Consider the following 21970-nt stretch of genomic DNA (forward strand, 5'->3'; position numbering starts at 1 on the left):
CAAGGCTTGATCGGGAATTGTCGTGTCCGGGGCTCGCGGCCAGTCCGTAGTCACTCGCGGCTATGGAAATGAGGTTTTGTAATTCAATGTCACTCAAGGCTCGGCATCTAGTTTAGCCAGCCAACCAGTGAGTGGTCATGGCTCCTTGGTGAATCACTTGGAACTGCGGCTCATATCATCCATCTTCACCCTGCGCGTGTCTGGTTCTGGAACTTGATTCCATTTTTTCCTTCTTTGTCCTGCTGTAAATCTTTCCCAACTCTAGTTCTTCGTTACCGAGTTGTGTCGATCCCTTTGGACTTTCTTTGTTTCTTACAATCAACAAAGTTCTAGTTTAGTTCTAGAACCGAAACACTACAAGTTCTTTGTTCACCATTCTTCTACGCTTTTTGTCACCCCTTTGATCCGACACTTCTCGACGAAGACGGATTCCATTCAACTCGACGGGACTCTCTGTGAGAGTACCCTTATTTAGCGTTGACTCGAAGCTCCCTCCCCTTCCAGGACGCTTCCGGACTTTTTGTTCTAAATTTTTTGTTGTTTTCCATACCAAACACCACCATCTGCACTTTTCCCAAGTACATCAAGACTGTACTCTTTCGGAGATACAGGCACTCGTTCAGCCAAACCAAACAACACCAAAGAAACAGGACAACGAATAGCATAAGCCAAAGACGTTCATTCATTCAGAAAAAAAGAGAGAAAAAAAGCAAGCATGCATCTTCCAACATTGGTACTACCGCTGCTGCTGGCGGTCCCCTCAGAAGCAGGGCTTATTTTCAGGAGGACGCCGCAAGAGCGAGTTGTAGCCAGGCAAAATAGCGTAGCAAGCGGATTTCATGATCCAAACCTGCTCGACTCAGGGGCATCCACATCTGCAGCTCCAGCGAAAGCCCCTTCAACTACAGAGGTCTTCTTTGAGTTTCCCATCCAACCCTCGGACAATGCCGTTGCTTCGACGGATGAGGCTTCTTCTACCACACCTACTACTGCGGCGGTGACGACCACATCGCCTTTGTCGACAACTCCTGCTCTCGGCACCCCAACGCCAACTTTCTCGCGTACCCTCAACCTAGGCAGCCTGGGACCAGCCCCACAACCCGAGAGTGGTGCTGCCGTCCTGCCAACGACCTTTGCATCATCGGCCTCAACCACAGTTGCAGGCACTACTAACACTAGCACAGCGTCGACGACGGCGTCTCCTAGCACGACGCTGCTAACGACTGCAACTGCGCAAAACGGCACCACTGACATTACCACAGCGTTGCCGTTGACGTCTCCTAGTACGACACCATTGACTACTACCACTGCGCAAAACACAACAGAGGCGGCTACTCCAGTCACTTCAACGACTGCCAGGATCAGGACTACGCCAGTCACTGATGCCGCCACCACAGCCAGGACCACTCCGGTAAATGGAACGACTGCCACGGTCAGGACTTCTTCAGACGTAGAGAGCTCCTCAGACAGCACTACTGTTCTTGCGACTGGCAACTCTACGGCGCTGCCATCGACGGCCAGAGTCAGTGTCGAAACAACAACCGTGTATGTTACCCTGAGGCCGTCGACAGAACTGTCGACAGGGCCGACCAATACTTTGATCGCGCCGACCGAAGCCGAGTCGACTGTGACTCTAGTCGTCACCACGCCCACGGTCTTCGTGACAGTAACCCCAACTCCCACCGACTCTGCATCAGCTGGGACACCTTCCACCCAGTCCGTCTCGCCGCCAGCATCTCAGGCGCCGACAACTGTTTTGCGTCAAAACACAGAGATTCCTACTGGAACCCCCAACGCCCGGGTACCGACAGCCATCTTCATGGTGAAGATCCCCACAGCCTCAGCCACGGCCACAGTCTCGCCTACCGACTACCAGACCAACATGCGCTACGCCAGGAACTACAACCAGTTGTCCAGCACACTCGACGAGAAGTCGGCGTGCACCTCGGGACAAACTGCCTGCATCGCCGGCGATTTGCACGTCTGCGAAGACAACCGCTACCAAATGTGGCAGGATTGCACTTCCAAGCAGCTCAGCTGCTTCGGTTTGCCCATGAACACCACCCTCGGCATCTTTGTCGACTGCTATGAGCCTTCCTTTGCCAGCTCGGTTTTGGGCGGCGCGGCCGGCAGGCCTCCGTCGTTGCCGTCGTCTTCGACGTCTTTGTCTTCAACTGCAGCGGCGAACACTACTGCCACTGCTGCTATACCTGCAACTACTCCCACAACCACAACGACGACGGTTCCCCCTCCTCCACCAACCCCGTCGTCAAGCACAAAGACCCCGACCCCAACCACAACCACAGTCACCACACCCCAAACACCAACAACAACAACCCCATCCTCATCTTCGCCTCCACCCCCCTCGCCAACGCCTTCTACCACAAAGGCAGCGACTACGACTGAGACGCCTACCTTTACGACTTCGACCTACTCCAAGACCCACACGGCCGAGTTCATCGAAGTCACCGTAATCTCACACCACAAGCCAAAGACCACCGCGACATAACCTAGTGCCAAGGATGCCGTCGAAACATCAAGCTGGGCTGATGTTGGGGGATCCGGTGCTGGGTATGCTAGTCTGTCCCTGGCCGGATGAGTCTTGTGGTAGTGTGTTCCCTAGTCTTTCTTATTTTGGCAACTGATTTCATTTGTTTATCCTGGCGCCGTCAAAAAAGTTAGCGTGCGAGCCTTCATAGATGTTGATCTTCTTTATTCTCTTCTCTTAATGATACCATTTTCGAACACGCTACTTAGCGTTTTTACATTTGATTTCTTCAATATAACATCACATACCTGACACCTTGATCATTCTGATTGATTGTACAGTGAAGTCAAACTTAAACATCTGGTGTGTGAGGGAAAAAAAGAAACATCATTTCATCATCGTGTAGGACTGGTTTTCCAGTCACTCCAGCTATGCAACATATCCGCTCGCCTTGCCCAAGCACATGCCAAAATACCAACAGACCCAGCTCTTAATGCAACATCAAGTCCCCTAGGTTCATTCCCAATTCCATGTACTCCTTTAAACAAAAAGCCAGTACGCCAAAATCCCAAACTCATCATGCAAACTAAAAATTCGTCCTTCAGCGACGCCTCCTGAACTTGCTGTTGAAGCCAGGACCTCCCTTGGCGCCATTATTGCGCAGCTTAAGTCTCCTGAAGTTCTGGTGAGCCACGGCGCTGACCTTTTTGATGGCACGCTTGACCGTGCCGCCCTCCTTGCCTTCATTGTCCTCCTTCCCAGGCCCTGCCGTCTTGGCCTTGGCTTTACCCCTCCCCTTCTTCCCCTGGCTCTGCTTGCGACCTGCGTCATCTTCGCCCTCCTCGCCATCAAACTCAGACCCGGACGGCAGCGACAGCTCGTCCGCATCCTCAGGCAAGGGGCCGTCGAGTTGGTGCTGGGTCTCGGGTATGACGTTGTCATCCTCCTCCGAGGCACTGTCCTCGGCGGCGACGGCAGTGCTTGCAGGCCGTTTACTCCGTACGGGCCGCATGTTAGCCCGGCGGGTCGTGCGCTTCTGTCCCTTCTTCTTGAAGACGCGGAGCGGCTGGCCATTGCGGTCGAGACCACCCCTGCGGCCTTCTTCGTCGGGGCTGTCGTAGATGGCCTCATCGTCGAAGCCGCCGAGGAGGTTCGTGGGCATGACCTGGCTGTCGGCCACCAGGACCTCTCTCGGAACGTCCTCACCGGCTACGCCTCCATCCTTGTTACCAGTCTCCGCCACCGTAGCTGCCGGCTTCGCTTTCGTCTTAACTGGGGCGAAGCCTAGCTCTTCCGCCTCCATTTCGCGAAGCGCATCCATGTCGTCGTCGTGCTTTTCCTCTTCCATTTTGCGCAGGCTGGCCACGACGCTGCTCAGACCCCTGACGAGCGGCTTCCGTGGCAGGCGGGCGGCGTAGCGACGCGCTTCCTCGGCCTCGTAGTCATAGTCGTCGTCCTCCAGGGCTGGCACAGACTCGCCGTTCTCGTCCAGGCGCGTCGGAACAGGCGCGGGAGGCAGGCGTCTGAGGAATTGCGGCGTGGCAAAATCTGACTTGGACGGCGTTTTTGAAGTGGGCGTCCTGGCCAACCCAGCGTTGGCAACGGTGGAGGAGTTACCGTCCCGCCGGCTCAGCGGCGTCGTGAAACCGTCCAACACATGCCGGCGTCCCGACGATACGGGCGTACGGGCCAGCCGTGCGGCGGAAAGAGACGACCCCGGGTCCGCCGCGTTGATGGTGGCGCCACCCCGCCTCGGCGTGGCCACGGGGATGGTGCCGGTGCGCTTAGACGGCGTCCGCGTCTCTGCGGGCGACGCGGTCAGCAGGTCAAAAAGACCTAGAACGCGGCCATCGCGCTGAGGCGTGGGGCCGATGGACGTGGGAACGTTTACGGCGCTGCTTCCGGGCGTGCCAAAGAGCTTGCGCGCCGTGGAGGGTGTGGTGAGGGCGGAGCTGTGGGTTGCGATGCGCTTCAAGGGTGTCGAGGTCGGCCTGGTACGTTTGGAAGGGGTGGTCTGGTCGTACAGGGAAAGGGTATCGGTGGACTTGCGCTTTCTAGGGGTTGGGAACTGCGGTTGTGGTTTTTGTGCTTGGGTTTCTGTTGTCGTTGTTGCTGCCGCGGGGACGACGATCTTGCCTGAAAGTATGTCCCGAATCCTGTTGTATTCTTTGTATTTTTGTGCTATATTTTGGGAAAACAAGGAATTTCATTAGTTTTGTGAGCAATACAATAGCAGGCAGACATATTAGTAGAAATATCATACCGATTTCAGGAGCTGCCTTGATATCTGACCGCGACGGCTTCTTGCCTTCGTGCGTCTTTGCAAACGTCGTTTCCCATGTCTTGAGCTCTGCTCGCAGCTTCTGGGATTGGGTTTCGTAACGTGACTGCTCTTGTTGGTTCATGGTTGGATCCGAAGAGCAAGGCTCTCCCGTGGATTATATATCAATCTATAATCGATCGCTCCTAAGAAAGTCACTTGTTTCTTGGTTTTTGGGTTTGTACAAAGTGGTTTTGTTTGAGGAAGAGTATTGGCTTGCCATGGTGGAATTTCCCAAAACAGACAAGCTATCAATTAATTCTGAGCCCCTGTCCGCGCCCAGCGCGAAACTCGGACGCGCTTTTTCGTGACATTGAACCCCCCCGCTACGGGCACTTTGGCATGTGCCCCACATCTGCCGCACATTGTTTCGTCATTCCCCTACGCTGCTACATTCACACCCTGTCCCCCACCACACCACGTACTGTACCGTACATTGTAACAGAGACCTACGCTTTGCCGCGTCGGATGCACGCGGCCAAGGCGGCTTTTGCTAAATTCTTTCGCGGAACTGTTGAGACGCATATGCTCAACGCCAAGAGAAGGGTAGACCAGCCGCGAGTAAACAAATATCTACCTACCCGGGTCTTGCATTTGTAAATATCTCCCAAGCCTGGACGATTTATTCTACTGTATCTCGGCAGGAGTACACAATTGAGGCAATATCTCAAACAAAGGTGTCGTCGACTGATTGGTAATCATCCATTTCATCTTGTTTCGCGGAATGGGTGGGGCAAGTTGCAATATTGGTTCCTGGAGCAAAATGGCGAAATACAGCTTTGCGAGTACCGGACCTATATAATAGAGCACCCGGAGTCCCTGGGCTTCTTTGTATAATTGAAGAAAATCTTCATGTAAACCGAGCTGCCCTACAATACAGTCGTTTCTTTACCAATCGTAAAAATGGTCAACTTTACTATCAAGGTGATCTCGGACACCATCTGCCCCTTTGTAAGTGACTTTTAAATACCATACCTAAAACGGTCGCAGCACCTTTCGACCTGCACCAACAAAAGAACAGGAGAAAAAAAGGCTAACACCACCCAACCACCAAAGTGCTTCGTGGGCAAGCGCCGTCTTGAAAAAGCCATAGATGTCTACAAAAAGACGGTCCCGGGTGGCGCCGACGACACCTTCACTGTGACGTGGCACCCCTTCTACCTGGACCCGACGCTGCCCAAGACGGCCACGCCGTCGACCGAGCACGTGATCCGCAAGTTCGGCGCCGATCGCGTGCCCATGCTGCACGCCCGCCTCGCCGCCACGGGCAAGGGGGAGGGAATAAACTTTACCTTTTCGGGCATGCTGGGCAACACGCGCGACTCGCACCGGCTGCTGCAGCTGGCCAAGACCAAAGGGTCGGAGCGCCAGAACCAGGTTGTCGAGGCCGTCTTCAAGTCGTACTTTGAGCAAGGGGGCAACATCACCAGCTTCGACATGCTGACCAAGGCCGCCGAGGTCGGCGGGTTGGATCCCAAGGAGGCGAGGGAGTGGTTGGAGACGGGCAAGGGCGGCGCCGAGGTTGACGTCGAGGTGGACAACGCATACCGCAAGGGCATCTCGGGCGTGCCGCACTTTGTCATCAACGACAAGTACGAGATTGGTGGCGCGCAGGAGGTCCCGGCCTTCCTGGAACAGTTCTCCAGGGCTAAAAAGAGTGCAGGCGGCGCGGCTCCGGCAACCGACTCGTCGCTTCGGTGCTAATTCGATCCCACTAGAGTACTGTCCCGTGTTGAAAACGTTGGAAATTTGATTCCAGGGTATCACTAGTCAAATTGAACAAACATGGCCCTTGCTGATCAAATGTTCAAGAGTCCACCGAGATCTTTATCCATAGCCTTCAACCGCTGTTGCAGCTCCTTTTTCTTTGTGTCGAGCTCGCGCACCTCCTCCTCTTCTCTCCTCAGATCCTCTTCCGTCAAGCCGTCATTATCTCCCTGATCCTCAGCCTCCTCAACATCCTGCGTGTCGTCCTCATCCGCATACCTATCCCTGTTCATGCGCTCCAGCCGCGAGGTCTGCTCCGCTACGCGGGCCTCGTAGTAGGCAAGCGTGTTACGCTGATGCGCATACTTCTGGCGCATTTCGGGTATGCGCTCAAGTGCGCCGGGCAGCGGGTAGACGTGGCACAGCTTCTCAGCACCGCGCAGCAAGACCTCGATGTCGACCTCGCCGCCGCCGTGGCTGCCACGCGTGATCTGACCGTGTAGGTCGCCTCCCAAAACGGCGGCCACGGCGGTGTTACGGCGCGCGCTCACAGCGTTCCGGTGGCCCGGCGGAGGTCCCGTCGTCACTTCGCCTGCCGCAACATTGAAGACGGTTTGCCGACGCTTGGTCTTTCCGCGGGCATCGGGATCGTCTTCTAGGGCCGGAGTTCGTCGCGGTTGTTGTTGCTGCTGCTGGGGAGGCGGCGGCGGAACGGAGAAGAGGGCGCGCTCATGAGTCTCGGTATCCCGGATCAGTGAGGTGATGTCATCGCTGGCGAGCAGGGCGTTGGTGAAGATCTTTGGGGGTGGAAATCTGGATAGCCGTTGCGGGATTTTGGCGAGGTTAATAAATTATACTTTGTTATCAGTGATCTTTCTGTCGCCCTGGTCTCCAGGCAGTCGAAAAGTAGGGTGGTAACCCCTGTTATGGGTGGTTGGCTATTTGGCGCTCATCCCTCTTGCATTGCTGCCCGAAGCGGAGCCGACCACCTTTGGAAAGGATGTAGGAACCGACCAGACGGTAAGGGACTGAGGTAAAAGATGTAATCTTTCGGGGTCGCTGCAGCTTACGGGAGTTCATTTATGCCCTGGCATGAGATTGCGATCTGCTCAAGGTGCGCCGAGAGCAGCGACCTCGACATGGTTATTTGAGGCCGCTGCCTAGGGTGCTTGATGGCGAAGATGCTGAGGTTGGGGGGTGGTGTATCTGTAAGGTACCTAGATAGAGAGAATAATAACGTGACTCTGTTGTTTTCTCTCCCGCTTGAGGCAAGCAATCAAATTGCAGGGTCGAGCATACAGCTAGCAAGTGGCAGCTAGCTCATGAAAGGTACCTCAGCTCTACGAAGTGATAAGCAGCTCCTGTCAACCCAACCGGCAGCCGGGGCGATAAATGGATGATATGCGTCCTCGGTACGATCTCAAATGGCGCGACATCGTGCACCGCACCGCGTTAGCTTGACACCTGGATCGGTGCTGGCGGGGTTGACCCAGCATATCGGGCGGGGGAAGTGATAATCAGCAAGTACCAGTAGCAGCAGGTGCAGTGGGGTTGGAGGGTGACGCAGTTGCTAAGCTACCGTGCCAAGACATAAAGAATGCAAGACAATGTCCAGGCCAGACACACCGCCTTCAACTTTTTTTTCTCTTCTCTTTACCAAGGAGTACTGTACGTAGCTTGAGACATTTTCACCCCCACAAACACGATTTGTTGCTACGATACGTTGGAGGCTCAAATAAACGAAATAAAATAAGCTGTTCGATGTACGGCAGCTAGCTTGCCCACTGTAATCAGAGTCATTCTTAAAACGATGCCCGACAAGCATTTGAAAGGGTCCATTGACCCGACTTAATCCCTGCCAGCCCGTTGGTTGTCTTAGGTAATCAGATTAACCGTCGGGATCTCACCCCGCCTTGCCCGCCTTGCCAGCCTCTGCGCTTGACACCTTATTTTTCGGCACACCACTTCCTGACCCGAGTCTCGGCAGGGCTGCCAATAGGGCTTTGGTTGGGAATAAATTGCTTGTCTTTATACCGCTTCATCACTGTACTCCGTACAATGGCACTGGGATTGAGCTCTAAATATGTGCAAATTAAACCTCTCTGCCCGGCTCAGATCTATTTTGTTCCCTTTCCACCTTTCTGGCTAGTCAAATCTTGATCCACATTTTCTGTCCAAGAAACACCTCACCTTCTTTTTTACATACATGCTGCAGCTCACTCATATGGAAGGGAGCCACTACGTTTTAATATCTCATTGGGCACGAATCGATGCACCTCTCGATGCGCTGCTACCTCATTATGCCGGTCTATTTTCGATCCCGTCCAGTGCCCCCATACGAACCCATTGTTCTCATGCCCTCCCACTATTTTTTTCTCACTCTTGCACACGGTTCTTGCAGCCGCCAGCCTGGTTGAGTCGACACCGCCATCTTCCCACCTGCTGGAGGCTGTGACCGTAGGTTGGCGCTTTGCCAACTCATCTGCCCTCTTTACTACTCAGCTCGCCTGGCACCGCAGCATGCAATCTTAAAATCCCTTCCATGCTTATGCTGCTTTCCGCGGTTCTGGATGTTATATCCCCAGTGGGATGGCCTGCTAGCCATTGCACAGGGGGTAGCAGCAGACTGGTCAAGGCGGAGCTATCTCTTTTTTTTTCTTCTCTTTTTTTTATCTGCTTTTCCCCTTCTCTGATATTTTATTCCTCATCTCACACCCCCGGAGGAATTGGCACATAAATATCCCGGTCATGGGTCCGGCAACAGGCATTGCTGCCCAAACTGCCCTTCTTGTCTCTAATCCCACATAGCCTGATGTGCCCTTCTGGGTCTTGGGAATGTGCTTTGTTGGCTTTCTCTCATTGAAGACCCGCCGCCGTCTGCCAGCTTGTTTCGTTGTGACTGGATGAGGATTTGTTTAAGACCAAAGTACTGAAACTGCTGCGGCTCGGTCAAAAATCCGTATAAGAGCTCTATTCCCCTAATTTCTCACTTTGTTCCTGTCTGGATCCCTTGGTTCCTTGACCGCATTCCGCCGTCACGAGATTTGGTAAATCTCTTAGACTTTTCCGGAAACTTTTTTTCAAATATTTCTTCCTGTCTCGTTTGCGCGGAAGAATCATCAAAGAAACAACTTACGACACTGCACCCCGCCCGCCCTTGTTTTTTTTTTTTTTTTTGGTCTAGACTAGCTGCTGTGTGCAAGTAAGTCTGTGGCAAACAAATCACCTCAGATTCGGCCAACCAACCATCTACTTGAGGAGCTCGCACACACCTCTCACACATCCCGTCAATCCGTCAATTACTCGACAGCCCAGTCGCACCCCCCAAAAAATTCAAATCTGCAAGAGGCCTTCCTCCCACACTTGCAGCTCAGATCGACCCCCGCGCCCTGTTTGACTGCCTTGCTTGTCCAGTCGATTTTTTCTGGACGCACCCCGGCCATCCTTTACCTCTTTCTATTACTCCGGGCTGGGACCAGGGATCCAGCCTAACCCACGGCTCCTCTCGTCTCTCACTTTTTGAGTCGACAGTCGTCTCTGCCACTGCCGTCATACCATCTTATCTCTCGCCTTATAACCGTCATACTCTATCGGCAATCCCTCGGATCTCTCTTTGTGGTCCTGCCATTCCATTCGGGCTAGGGCATATCCAAATTTGTCAACAAGCTTATCATGCGCACATTTCGAGGTTCACTTTCTTGTCCTCGTTGGAGGTTCATACTCGGGTTGTCAACTCCCTGAAAGCATTACTTATTGATTCAGCCCTCACGCCTGCACCAAGGTGGGCAAAACAACGACTTTGCTCCACTTGTGGCACGCACACACTACGATATACTGACCAGCCAGCCTAACTTGGTCCGGAAGCTCAACATCTTCCCTCCTCTACTGGCACCAAATCAGCGGCCCCAGGGCCTCACTCCAACAATGCCTCGGCCATCAACTCCTGGAAGGATGGTTCAAAGCCCCGGCCCCACGAGGCCGACCTCCCCACCCCAGACTCCCAAGTCCGCTTCGGCGTCCAAAGAGCAGAAGAACCGCAAAGGTAATTGGGGAGGCCGCAGTCGACAGTCCAAGCAGCAACAGGCTATCCGGGAACAGCTGTCGCACCACCATTTCGGCGCACAATTCATAGATGATCTGGACGATGGTCCCGTCTATGGTTTTCGACCCGGCCCACGAGGTGCGGACCGGTTGTCCCCCCGTTCTGCCCTTTCTCTCTCGGAAGATGAGACCGAAGATGAGATAGATGACGAGGTCGACGGGAACGACGAAGAAGAGGACGACGAAGATGCTGACGGAGAGGCTGATGCCGAGTCGTCCGCAAGCGACAGTCCGCCACCATCTTGCAGCCCTGGACGATTCACCAAGTCCTCCACAGAACCGACACAGCAGGCTTTCCATGGCAGCTCCTATGCTGCCAACTCCAAAAGAAGCGTCCCCTGTGTGGTCACTGCACAGGTCACTGTCGAAACTCTTGAGATACGGGAGTACGATGATAGTGACGACGACGACGACTGCGTTGTCATCCACCCCGACGTCATCGAAGATGCCGATTCAGAGAGCAGTCGGTCCCGCTCCCGCTCACGTAGTCGTCAGCGGCGAGACAGCAACATGGCTTCGGAAATGCGAGACCTCAACGTTTTTGCGTCCTCAGACGAGGATGATCTTGAGGAGACTGAGTACGAAAGGAAGATGAGAGAGCACCGTGAAGAAAGACGGCGGGCCCGTATGAATTCAGGCAGCATCACCAAACGTACAATCAGCGAGCGCGGCAGCGACAGCGACAGCGAGGACCTTGCCAATGGCCATGGATTACCTACCTCCCACGACCCCACCGATGCGGCTCACCGTCGCCTACGCCGGAGGCTGGCACGCAACAGTGTTCTGTTCCATAAGCCGGCTGCGCCGAAAATCGACGAGGCAGATGAGCCCGACTCGAGCGATGAAGAAAGGGATGTTCTTCTCGCACGCGAGCTTTCCTTCTTCAACTACATCTTTATGGAGGTTGACTCCCCGTGAAGACTTTTTCCGGAACACAAAAAGCACAGAGAATCTAGAAATCGACATTTATTTCAACAGCAAATCGAACATCTTTGAGTTCGTCGCCAATCCACATATTTCAAACATGACAATAATGATCACGACCGCCCATGACCAACCACGAAAAGCTGCCTCGCTATTCGCCAATGCCTTGGCATGAGGTGTGCAATCCAATCTTATCTGGTGTATGCCGCTGGCCACCTGCCCGTCAAACCCGCGGATATGGCGGATGATTGAGCAGATATTATGGTACAGCGCTTTCATTTTCGACTTGTTTTTTTTTTCCTTTTTCGTTTCACATTATTTGGCTTTATCGCCTTTTCTCTGAGATCTTTGCCATATTGTATTGTACCTATTGGCTCCAGGATGAAGTTGACTAGCATAGCACGGAATATGCTGTTTGTGGATCGGGTATTTAGACTAGGGATACAAGCACACGTGTGCCAGGATTCTACATATTTGGTACTCTTTGTAACTGCATTATTTGCAATAAAGTTCCCCATGAAAAACACTACTTTTTCGGTTGATTTTATCATTTTGTGACGTTAACTAGCTCTATAATAGACAGGATAGTAGGGAATGACATGGCCCACACTAAGGTATATTTAGATTGTCAGTGTCTGTATTTCTCGCCATAGCTTTGGGAGTTTATATCTGCACGAAGAATAGGGAAAAGAGACTACCGACCCTATCTTTTTTTTTTTTTTTTAAAAAAAAAAGAAGCATATAAACTTCCCCACTAACAGCTTTCACACGATTTTCGCCTCTGAAGCTCTCGAGCAATCGCGGACAGGACGGGGTGGGTTTCGCTGCAGTGTGCTTACATAATACGATAGTTGCCCCTTGACTCCACAAAGGCAAATCCCCGCGAGGTCGCAAGCGCGTTGATCAACCCAATCCTCGAAAAGTGCATGGCAGCTCCCGACGCAACCACATCTGTACAACCTTGCCTTGATACCCGACTGCACTAAACACCGTGCAAGGAGGATAAGGAACTAATTACCACATTTGCACATTGACCCTACCTTCCAGTCGATACATACGGCCAATAGCTACGGCCAAGTCGCGATAATAATCTTGTCTTTGATTAATCGGCTTGTTCTCGATCCTATCGCAGAGCGCGTCGAACATATAACTCTTCGTTTTGAGCTCTCGCTTCTCGCGGTCGGGAAAGGCGCACGCACACGATCGAATACGCCGCCTGCCTGCGCGTCTCGGAATCTCACTTAGTACGACCGCCCAACATCTGTGTTGGATTCAAAAAACCTGCCCTATATACGTATCTTTCGCCAACTGCGGTCAAATTGTACATCTAGCCCGCCGAGATGAACCAGCAAGGCGCTCAGCCTGCCCAGGCCGGCGCGAGCCAGCCGGCGGGAAATGCCAGTGCTGGCCCAATGTTTAGGCCCGAGGCGATGCGCACCATCTCGATCCTGAGCGCCGAGGACCGGGACAAGTACGAACAGGGTCTTCGACAGCTATGGACCGTGTATGAGAAGGAACCAGAGGGTTCGCCGGCCAAGCTGCAGGCCCACAAGAAGATTCAGAACTTCGGCATAGTGCTCACCAATAAGATTCGCGATACCATGAGAAGGAACCAGCAGGGTCAACAACCAACGCAGCCAGGCCAGCAGCCTGGCCAACAACCGCAGCAGCAGCCAACACAACAGCCTCAGCAACAACAGCAGCAGGCACAACCACAGCAGCAGCAGCAGCAACAGGCACAGCCTCAGCAACAGCCTGCACAGCCGCAGCAGACCTCGCCCAACATGACCAGGGCACCAGCTCCGCAGCAGCCGGCAGCGGGTGCTCAGGGCGGCGCCCCTGGGGCAGCTGGCGCCCCGGCAGCACCCAACTCAGGGGGCGCTCCAGCACAGGTGCCAGCAGGTGCGAACCAGGTTCGCATTCCGGATCATATCATGGCACATATCAACAAAATGATTTGGCATGTACCGAACAACGTCAGTGAGCAAGACGCACCTAAATGGAGGGATGGCTCTAAGCGGCGATACGCCAATGCCTTGATGCAGATGGAAGCGGCTGCTACAACACTGAAGAAAATCGACCAGCTTTACAAGGAGAGAAAAGAGAAGAACCAGCCCATCACACCAGAGGAGCAGAAGCTCTTCCAGGAGCGCAGGGAGAAGGCTCAGACCACCTACAGAGATACCAGCCGCTATGTAGACGGTATACGGAAAGCACAGGCCGAAATGAATACACAAAGGACAGCCGGTGCACAGCCGGGTAATGCGCAGGCAGGCGCAAGCGCCGCTTCCCCGGCAGGTGGACAAGCAGCCTCAACCCCTGCACCTCAGACAGCAACTCCTGCCGCCGCTCCCAGGCCACAACAGGCCCAACCTCAGCCGCAAACTCAACCCCAACCTGTCCAGCAAACACAACCCCAACCTGTCCAGCAGCAGCCGACTCAGCCTACTGCGCAGCCTGGCGGTCTTGCCATGCAAAATGTCCAGGCTAACATCAATGGTGCGTTCGAGGCCGCGAAGAACCAGCAGATGACTGGGATGGGCCGAGGCCAAGCACCGGGAGCTTTGGGACAAGCAGCGCAGCCCGGACCTCAAGCTCAGGCCGGTGCGAATGTTGCACCAGCTGCCGGCTCCCCCATGGTGCAGCAGCCTCCAGGCCCAGTTGGGGCGCAGCAGCCGACTATCAAGCCGGAGCCGGGAACGCAGCAGCACCAGGCTCAGATTCAACAGCAGCAATTTCAACAGCAGCAACAACAACAATTCCAGCAGCAGCAGCAGCAGCAGCAGCAGCTTCAACATCAGCAGCATCAGGGTCAAATGAACACGCCGATTACAGCCGCTCATACTGCTGGTCGTGTACAAACACCACAATCTGGCACTCCCACTACTACTACTGCTCCGCCGCCGCAGGCCTTCTCACACGCGGCAGCTGTCAGCGCCATCACCCAGCGCCAAAACTCAGGCCCGATTCAAACCATCTCCCAGCAACAGCAAGCTCAGCAGCAATCGCAGAGGCCCAACGCCAACGGTACAGTTGTAAACAACGCGGGCACCCCAACTCCTATGAGTGCTGGCGGAGTAATGGCATCAGCTCCACCGCCAAATCAGATTCAACAACAGCACCAGCAAGCCCACCCGCAACATCAACCAAACGGCACCGTTATCCCGACCGGCCATCCTCATGCACATCCAGGCCAACAACAAATCCAGCAGCGTGAGAGTCACACAATGGTTCCCCGCAACCCTATCGCTAAGAGCTTGCCAGAGAAGGCACAGCAGACACCGCAGCCAGTCGCAATGACAGGTGGGCTTGGTCCGGGCCGACCGACTATGACAGGCGGCCTGTCCACTCCCGGTGGCGTTATGAACCAGCCGGTGATTGCTAGGCATCCTCCTGGAACTATCGTGACGGAAAACGACGGTGATCGTGTCCTCAGTAAGAAGAAGCTGGATGAGCTCGTACGACAGGTCTGTGGTGGCACTGCCGAGGGCCTAGATGGAAACTTGCTCACGCCCGAGGTCGAGGAGGTACGTTCCATTGATCCCTTTTGTGTATCTCACATGAATTCTCGCTTCGATCTCAGATTGGGCGTGAGGCACGTCTAAGAATGCTATTCTAACATGAACATTGCGTCTTATTTCAGTCCGTTCTCACTTTGGCAGACTCGTTTGTCGATAATGTGCTACACTCGGCCTGCCGCAACGCTAAAGAGCGCGGATCCAAAGTTCTCGAGATTCGCGATATTCAGCTCGTGCTGGAGCGCACATACAACATTCGCATCCCGGGATACTCGGCCGACGAGCTCAGGACAGTTCGCAAGGTACAGCCCTCTGCGGCCTGGATCTCGAAGATGAGCGCCGTTCAAGCTGCCAAGGTGATGCCTGGCAAGGACGGCTTGTGAAGAAACTAGTGTTTTTTCTCATTCTTTTACACCGTATTCATCTTCTACAAACAGGGGCTCTTTTTTCTTCTTCTTTTTTCTGCAAGCCCTTAGGAGTAATAGTACATGCCTACAGGAAAACATGGCGTTTGGAACTGGACCGGAGGCACAAGATTAGGAGTTGGCTGTTTTTAAATTTTATTTCGGTTTGACTAGGGCTTGGTTGTAATCGGAGATCGAACAAGTCTACGTATATTATATTGGCGCCGAGACCCTTGATACAACGCAGCAATACAGTGTCGATTGTTTTATTTTCCAATCGTTCGTTAGCAGCAAGTAAATTTGAACTTGGAGACTTCAATCATGTACCACATGCAAGTATAAAATTCGGAGATGTGACGACGGCCCCCGTAGCTCCCCCGTCCAGCCGCGGTGTTATGACGGCTGCAGCTAGGAAGATGGAGGGAGCTATTTAATGTGGGTGGTGCGATTTAGCTTTTGATGATGTTATCTGCCATGTAATCGCAAGCTCCTCCTAGGTATCTTGCCTAAGTACCTTATAGCTAGCTGGCTCATGTAGCTGCAATCTTTTGAGACAAAACATCAATTGATTACCGGACTTCCTAAGTTTTAAGGACTTGTCACAGGCATTGAATGATAAGAGATTGAGACAAAAGTCTTGCCCGTAGAAACCAGGTGATTAATTAATCCAATGTTTCAAAGGGTGCGATTCAATCCATTGGGCGCGCCTGGCCCTGCGCTCTGCTTGCTAGCTTTTTCCACAGGAAAATAGAGTCAGGCAGGCAGCCATGGTCAACGTCACGGCCCAGGGCTGTTGGGGGGCCCACTTTGGAGCGGGCGATTCGGCAGATTTCCCAAGGTATCCAATACAGAGGCGCCAGCGCAGAATCGCATGCACTTCCCATGTATCTTTGCTATTGTGGTTACAAAAGGGTTTCCGGAAAGGGTATCCACACGCCCCCCCAAAGGTGGGGACCCGCCCTTTAGGTACCTTTAGACTTGGGCCTGTGACTGGCCCAAGCGCCCGCCGTCCTTCTGCGCTGATTGAGGCGAGTTCCTGTCTTTTGGTCGTGCGTTTGAAGCTTGGGGTGCAAAGGCAAGCAAGCAAAATCGAAATCGACAAGCCCGTAGCCAGTAACCCCCCATTCAAAACTGCGATCCGATCATTACCTAGGTACCTTACCTACCTACCTATCATTCGCGTGCCACCTCGAAAAAAGATTCTCGACAGTTGTTTGCAAGTTCTGATAGAGATCTTACTTGTTTCCTGATTTTGGTACGTTCCATCGCAAAAAGGAAACGGTTTACAAATCGCAACCTGGAAAGCGTTTCTTTTTGCCCTTTTCGTTTGACTCGCCAAAAAGTGCACTCCGGTCTTTAGGCCACCAACGGACCTTCCGTAATCACGCACGCACAGTCAGTCAGTTAGGCAAGCCAGTTGCAAGTTGCGCGCCTCGCGAGCTTGGACCCGACCTGATCTGAACTTGACCCAACCCCGAACCAAGCAACGAAAACAACTACATACCATCCATCTACCTACACAACGTAACACCCATCAAACTGCACCCAACAATCCACAACCGAACACCCTCGATCTGTCATCATCATCAACTCTCACTTATCCTCGTCTCCCTCTTTTTCCCACTCCCGCTGCATCCCGCTCGCTTCGTCGCCCACGCTACCACAAGCCGAACAAGTTATTAATCACAGCCCGCGGATAACGTCATGCCAGGGAAGACTCCCAACGGGAAACAGCCGGTTGAGAACGGCATTAGGAAAACACAGGACGTCGACATGAAGGACGAGACATCACGAAAGACCAAGGGAAAGAAGCTCAAGGAGGGTGACGAAGAAATGACTGTCGTTGTACCGCCGTCCAAGTCGTCCAAGCAGTCGCCACCGACCCGATCGGACGAGGACGTAGACATGGACGAGTCTGGAAAGGTTGATGATGCCGAAGTCAAGGTTGACCCAGCAGTTCAGGCCGTCGCAGGTACTTTCTACGAACAAACCCAAACTCAAACCCCCGGGCTGCCCTTTTCTCGGGGGGATATTGCAGTTGATGCTGACCATGGCGCCGTTCTTACTTGTCCAGATATCAAGAGCAATTTCGCCCTGTTGGACAAAGCTGTTGCTTTGTTCGATGCAAGATTCACGCTGCGTGCTCTGCGGTCCATTTCATCCATCCGCAAACGGTTGACCGCCGACATCCTCGCCCAGGCGATTGCCGAGACGTTTCCTCCGACCGCAGCGTCAGGGGACGCAGTCAAACAACTGCTCGCGAGCATCGGCAAGCAAGACGTGCAACTCGGACGCCAGTCGGGCTCTGAGATGGAGATCGATGGCGAGGTCAAGGGCCAGTCAAAGACGAGCAGCTCTAAGAAGGAGAGCAAAGAGATCATCCCAGAGATTGACATCTTCATGGGAATCCTCACCCAGGTTTTCCTCTATGATTCTAAGCAGCTTGAGCGCGGAGCCGAATTCTCCCAGCACCTTTGCGAACGGATCCACTCCCTCAACCGTCGTACACTAGACTCGCTTTCGGCCAAGGTTTACTTTTACTACTCGCTCTTCTTCGAGAAGCTTGCGCCTCTGCCGCCGTCTCCGCAGTCGCCATCCGTGTCTATCCGCCCAACCCTCCTCGCCGCCCTCCGGACTGCCGTGTTGAGAAAGGATATTGATACACAGGCCTCGGTCATTGTGCTGCTGCTGCGCAACTACCTCGCCACGTCGCACATCAACCAGGCCGACCTGCTCGTCTCACATACACAGTTCCCCGAGAATGCTGCAAACAACCAAGTTGCGCGGTATCTCTACTACCTTGGTCGGATTCGCGCCATACAGCTGCGCTACACGGAGGCACACGAGCACCTGACGGCTGCGACGCGGAAGGCACCGAGCTCTAACTGCGCGGTTGGTTTCTCGCAGACGGCCACCAAGCTTTTGCTGGTGGTTGAGCTTCTTATGGGCGATATTCCTGATCGCGCGACCTTCCGCCAACCGACCCTCGAGGAGGCACTGCACCCTTACTTCCTGCTAGTCCAGGCTGTTCGGGTCGGTAACCTCGACAACTTCGAGACGACCATTGCGGACCACGCCGATACTTTCCGCAAGGACGGAACCTACACCCTCATCCTCCGACTTCGCCAGAACGTTATCAGGACGGGTATTAGAATGATGTCGCTTTCGTACAGCCGCATCTCGCTTCGTGACATTTGCATCCGGCTTCACCTCGGCAGCGAAGAGTCAGCCGAGTACATTGTTGCCAAGGCCATTAGGGACGGTGTCATTGAGGCCACCCTGGACCGCGAGCACGGCTACATGAGGAGCAAGGAGGTCGGTGATGTGTACGCCACGCGGGAGCCAGGCGAGGCTTTCCACGATCGCATCCGTGCCTGCCTCGCGCTCCACGATGAGAGCGTCAAGGTATGTTTTCTTCCTCATTTATCATTCAAATTCGGTATTTTAGCATTCACATGTGACTGACCATGCTGTAAAACCTGATCAGGCCATGCGCTTCCCCATGAACCAGCACCGTCTTGAGCTTAAGAACGCTCAAGAGGCGCGTGAGCGTGAGCGGGAGATGGCCAAGGAGATACAGGATGGAGATCTTGACGAGGACGACCTTGGGGGAGAATTCGAGGGCATGTAATATTCTCGATCCTCTTTTTATTTTTAAATCCCCCACCTTTTGCTTGCCTTAGAGAGGTTCCAACCTGTGTTTTTGTACCCCTCGCATTTGTGTAAAGCTTTCTTCAACCCAAACGTGTACTTGTTATCACACTTTACCAAAGAGCTTATTCAAACTGGAATCTTTTACCTTTCTTGCGATTTCTGAGTCCAGCATGTCTCTTTGTATCTGGGCACAAGAAGTTGTTTCCATTCTTTGGTGATGAGGAAGGGGACAAATGGGGGTGGGGTTTTTGGCGCGGAGTGGCTACGGCAATGGCGACGACTTTTCTTTTCTTTTCTACACAGTAGGGAATGCTCTGTTTGCGCCTTATAATCGGGAACACATGGTAATCAAATGAATGGGTGGGTAGGGTATAACGGTATGCGGTATGGGGCGGATTTGGGTTCCAGGGCTTTTGTGTTCAGTCACTATTTCGTTCTTTTCCTTGCGTTTTTTTTTTTTTTGCCCCATCGCTTCCATCTTGGTAACCGTCTGCTTCCCTCTCGAAAACACTTGTTTGCTCTCCAGTGGATAGAGAAGAGTATCCTCTTTTTTCCTCTTTTCCTTTTTTTTCCCCCACAATCGCCAGTATTTGAATCCGAAGCGTAAAAAAGGTGCTTGAGAGGCCGAGGGAAATATTTGTGTTTACGCAGCCCTTTTTTGGTGTTTTGTCTATGCTGCTTCCATTATACTGGTTTCGTCGAGTATAGGGGGAGGTGATGTTTATTTCTCATCTTCTCTTGTATTCGTAAGGCTGTGATTCGAGAGAGCGTGACGCGAGCGTCTGAGATATTATGGTAAGATTCAGTGGTCCGGGGAAAATTTGGTACTATGGATGTAGAAGTGCAGAGATTGTCTTTGGTTTCAATAGTGATCGTTGGTTTGAGATTTGTTCTGGGTCTGGACAGATCCTGATTCTCCGGTCCCTTGGGCTGGGATTGCTTCTGCCGGCCTGGACTTGGTTCACGCATTGTTCACAGTATTCGCCGTTTGCAGTGCTGCTCTGTGCATGTCCTTGTTCCGAATTCCCATTCAATTTCTTCGCCCTGGGCAACCCTATCTCCAACCTCCGGGTATAATCCATTCCCAACGTCCTTGGTCTCAACTTGAAGGCCTCCACAGCCCCGAGGGACGAGAGTCCATCCGGCATTATCCAGTTCATCGCTGCTGACCGAACCAACCATATCCATGCAGCAAAAAGTACCCCTCCTCCTCATTATCTCACTCCGTCTGTTCTGCTTTCCTGGCCTCCATTTCGTGATGTGATGTGGTTCATCCAAAGTGTCGTCTCTTTCTGGGAGGGGATGGGTTGGGGTATTAGGAGAGGGTCAGGGATAAATGTGACGGGGAGTGAATGGGCGATCGACTATTATTGGAGAAGTTTGGGTTGGATGCGATTGATGAGTATCGATGAGGAGAGAGTACAAGTGATGATGCATATTTTGTGGTGCAGGATGGTTGAGAGAATTTGAGGGAGCTGACAGGAGAGGTGGGTTGGGTTATAAGTGCTATCTGGGTTTTGTGTCGAGTGCAAAAGGATACTACTACGGTGAAAGGATATGGTAGGTTTGTGTGATTGAGATGGGATAGGGAAATTTTGAGGTAGTCCTAGTGGCATGCACGGTGAAGAAGAGATCTGTTGGTTTGGCATAAAGTGATGGCGAACTCTGGTGTAAGGGGGGTAAATGAGGTACATTTCTTGAAGCTCGCTAGTAACGCAATATCAAGGAATTCAGATTGGGCGGTGATTATGTGCTGTGGAGGGGGAAATGGTGCTCAGCTGGTAGATAGCGCGCGGGGCGACGGGTCAATATGTGCACGCAAGTCAAACTGGGAGGAATTTGAGTTTGTGGCAGTGTAGAGGCAGCAAGGGGGAGGTCACGCTTTCAAGGATAGGAAAAGGAAGGACAGGCTGTGCTAAAATGACGAAATTGAAAATGTTGGGGTGAATAGAGGAAGTTCACTGGAGGTTTGGCAGTTGTGATGAGATTGGTCTAGTGAAACGGAAGTGGAAGTGGAGGTGGATAGAGTATGATCGTTCATTCATGGGAATCATGGATATATCAGAAGGGCCTGAAGTAAAGGGGAGGTGCTATAGTAAGGTATCGGGCCGGGGCAAGCGTGTATTATAATGGTAATGTGAGATGTGCTTTATGTATTATTGGGTTAGTAGTATACTGATGGGGATGGTACGTTGGGACAGGCGGAATGATCCAGTGTAGATCATTTTGGGGCAAAGGGGCTTTATGAAGCGGTTGGGAAGATTCAGTCAAATGAAGAATGTTATGTGTGTGTATATTTGAAAGAGGTTGTTCGAGGCGTGCATATGATTTTGGTGGCGAATGGAGTATCAGCAGATGGTAGAAGCAAAGTGCAGATTGTAAGGTATGGGAGGGCGGGAGATGGGCTGATTTACTGAGCATGTTGGGAAGTATGTTGGGAGGCTTGCGTGACGTCGAGGAGTATATAGTGCAGTGTGTACTGTACAAGTCAAAAGGGGGCAGTTGGGCGTGTGTCTGGGCTTGGGCTTGGATGTGGAAGGGCTTAAAGTGGTGGTGCTTGGCATAGTGATCAACGAATCTGTATGTACACACGAACGGATGGAAGGCTTTATATACAGTCAAGAGATTCAGAATTGAAGGGGTCTAGACTCGAGATTGAAATTGATCTAAACTGCTGGCCAAGCTGAAGTGCCACAAAGGGGTGCTTGTGAAATTGGGCAGCGGCTGTATTGTAGTTTAACATCCTGGGGGCACACTGTCCCTGAGGCTCAGAGCAACGGCTTAGCATGATTCGAGTCTAGGCGTTCAGGTTTTTGAAATGGCCCTGAGCTAAGGGTCAACCGGTACAGAGAAA

General features: G+C 52.8%; 6 protein-coding genes across 6 annotated transcripts; 4 read left to right on the plus strand and 2 right to left on the minus strand.

The window, feature by feature from the left end:
- Positions 1–332: 332 nt before the first annotated feature.
- On the plus strand, positions 333–2620 carry MGG_00888 (uncharacterized protein). Its single transcript, XM_003718029.1, has one exon. The coding sequence runs from the start codon at positions 716–718 to the stop codon at positions 2507–2509; it is 1794 nt and encodes a 597-aa protein (XP_003718077.1). The 5' UTR covers positions 333–715; the 3' UTR covers positions 2510–2620.
- A 176-nt stretch (positions 2621–2796) lies between these two features.
- MGG_11473 (DNA replication regulator SLD2) lies at positions 2797–5061 on the minus strand. Its single transcript, XM_003718030.1, has 2 exons — positions 4752–5061; positions 2797–4669 (listed from the first exon to the last, which is right to left on the minus strand). Exons 1-2 carry the CDS (start codon positions 4891–4893, stop codon positions 3090–3092), a joined length of 1722 nt encoding a protein of 573 aa, XP_003718078.1. The 5' UTR covers positions 4894–5061; the 3' UTR covers positions 2797–3089.
- Positions 5062–5496: 435 nt separating this feature from the next.
- Positions 5497–7972, minus strand: MGG_00887 (uncharacterized protein). Its single transcript, XM_003718031.1, has 2 exons — positions 7586–7972; positions 5497–7328 (listed from the first exon to the last, which is right to left on the minus strand). The coding sequence occupies exons 1-2, from the start codon at positions 7654–7656 to the stop codon at positions 6608–6610; spliced, it is 792 nt and encodes a 263-aa protein (XP_003718079.1). The 5' UTR covers positions 7657–7972; the 3' UTR covers positions 5497–6607.
- Positions 7973–8937: 965 nt separating this feature from the next.
- MGG_00886 (uncharacterized protein) lies at positions 8938–12192 on the plus strand. Its single transcript, XM_003718032.1, has one exon. It carries the CDS (start codon positions 10440–10442, stop codon positions 11532–11534), a length of 1095 nt encoding a protein of 364 aa, XP_003718080.1. The 5' UTR covers positions 8938–10439; the 3' UTR covers positions 11535–12192.
- Positions 12193–12465: 273 nt separating this feature from the next.
- Positions 12466–15786, plus strand: MGG_00885 (uncharacterized protein). Its single transcript, XM_003718033.1, has 2 exons — positions 12466–15067; positions 15184–15786. The coding sequence occupies exons 1-2, from the start codon at positions 12881–12883 to the stop codon at positions 15439–15441; spliced, it is 2445 nt and encodes an 814-aa protein (XP_003718081.1). The 5' UTR covers positions 12466–12880; the 3' UTR covers positions 15442–15786.
- Positions 15787–16494: 708 nt separating this feature from the next.
- Positions 16495–19310, plus strand: MGG_00884 (26S proteasome non-ATPase regulatory subunit 3). Its single transcript, XM_003718034.1, has 4 exons — positions 16495–16717; positions 17174–17434; positions 17537–18867; positions 18950–19310. The coding sequence occupies exons 2-4, from the start codon at positions 17236–17238 to the stop codon at positions 19091–19093; spliced, it is 1674 nt and encodes a 557-aa protein (XP_003718082.1). The 5' UTR covers positions 16495–16717; positions 17174–17235; the 3' UTR covers positions 19094–19310.
- Positions 19311–21970: the final 2660 nt, after the last annotated feature.

The sequence above is a fragment of the Pyricularia oryzae genome, chromosome 5 (genome assembly GCF_000002495.2).
Source record: "Pyricularia oryzae 70-15 chromosome 5, whole genome shotgun sequence".
NCBI lineage: Eukaryota > Fungi > Ascomycota > Sordariomycetes > Magnaporthales > Pyriculariaceae > Pyricularia > Pyricularia oryzae.

Bases quoted from the DNA above. Each gene is read 5' to 3' on its own strand.
- MGG_00888 (XM_003718029.1), top strand. From the start codon at position 716: ATGCATCTTCCAACATTGGTACTACCGCTGCTGCTGGCGGTCCCCTCA.
- MGG_11473 (XM_003718030.1), bottom strand. From the start codon at position 4,893: ATGAACCAACAAGAGCAGTCACGTTACGAAACCCAATCCCAGAAGCTG. The intron at 4,670-4,751 runs GTATGATATTTC...CCCAAAATATAG, and splicing joins CAAGGCAGCTCCTGAAATCG to CACAAAAATACAAAGAATAC.
- MGG_00887 (XM_003718031.1), bottom strand. From the start codon at position 7,656: ATGTCGAGGTCGCTGCTCTCGGCGCACCTTGAGCAGATCGCAATCTCA. The intron at 7,329-7,585 runs GTAAGCTGCAGC...ACGGCTATCCAG, and splicing joins CAGGGCATAAATGAACTCCC to ATTTCCACCCCCAAAGATCT.
- MGG_00886 (XM_003718032.1), top strand. From the start codon at position 10,440: ATGCCTCGGCCATCAACTCCTGGAAGGATGGTTCAAAGCCCCGGCCCC.
- MGG_00885 (XM_003718033.1), top strand. From the start codon at position 12,881: ATGAACCAGCAAGGCGCTCAGCCTGCCCAGGCCGGCGCGAGCCAGCCG. The intron at 15,068-15,183 runs GTACGTTCCATT...GTCTTATTTCAG, and splicing joins TCACGCCCGAGGTCGAGGAG to TCCGTTCTCACTTTGGCAGA.
- MGG_00884 (XM_003718034.1), top strand. From the start codon at position 17,236: ATGAAGGACGAGACATCACGAAAGACCAAGGGAAAGAAGCTCAAGGAG. The intron at 17,435-17,536 runs GTACTTTCTACG...TTACTTGTCCAG, and splicing joins AGCAGTTCAGGCCGTCGCAG to ATATCAAGAGCAATTTCGCC. The intron at 18,868-18,949 runs GTATGTTTTCTT...AAACCTGATCAG, and splicing joins TCCACGATGAGAGCGTCAAG to GCCATGCGCTTCCCCATGAA.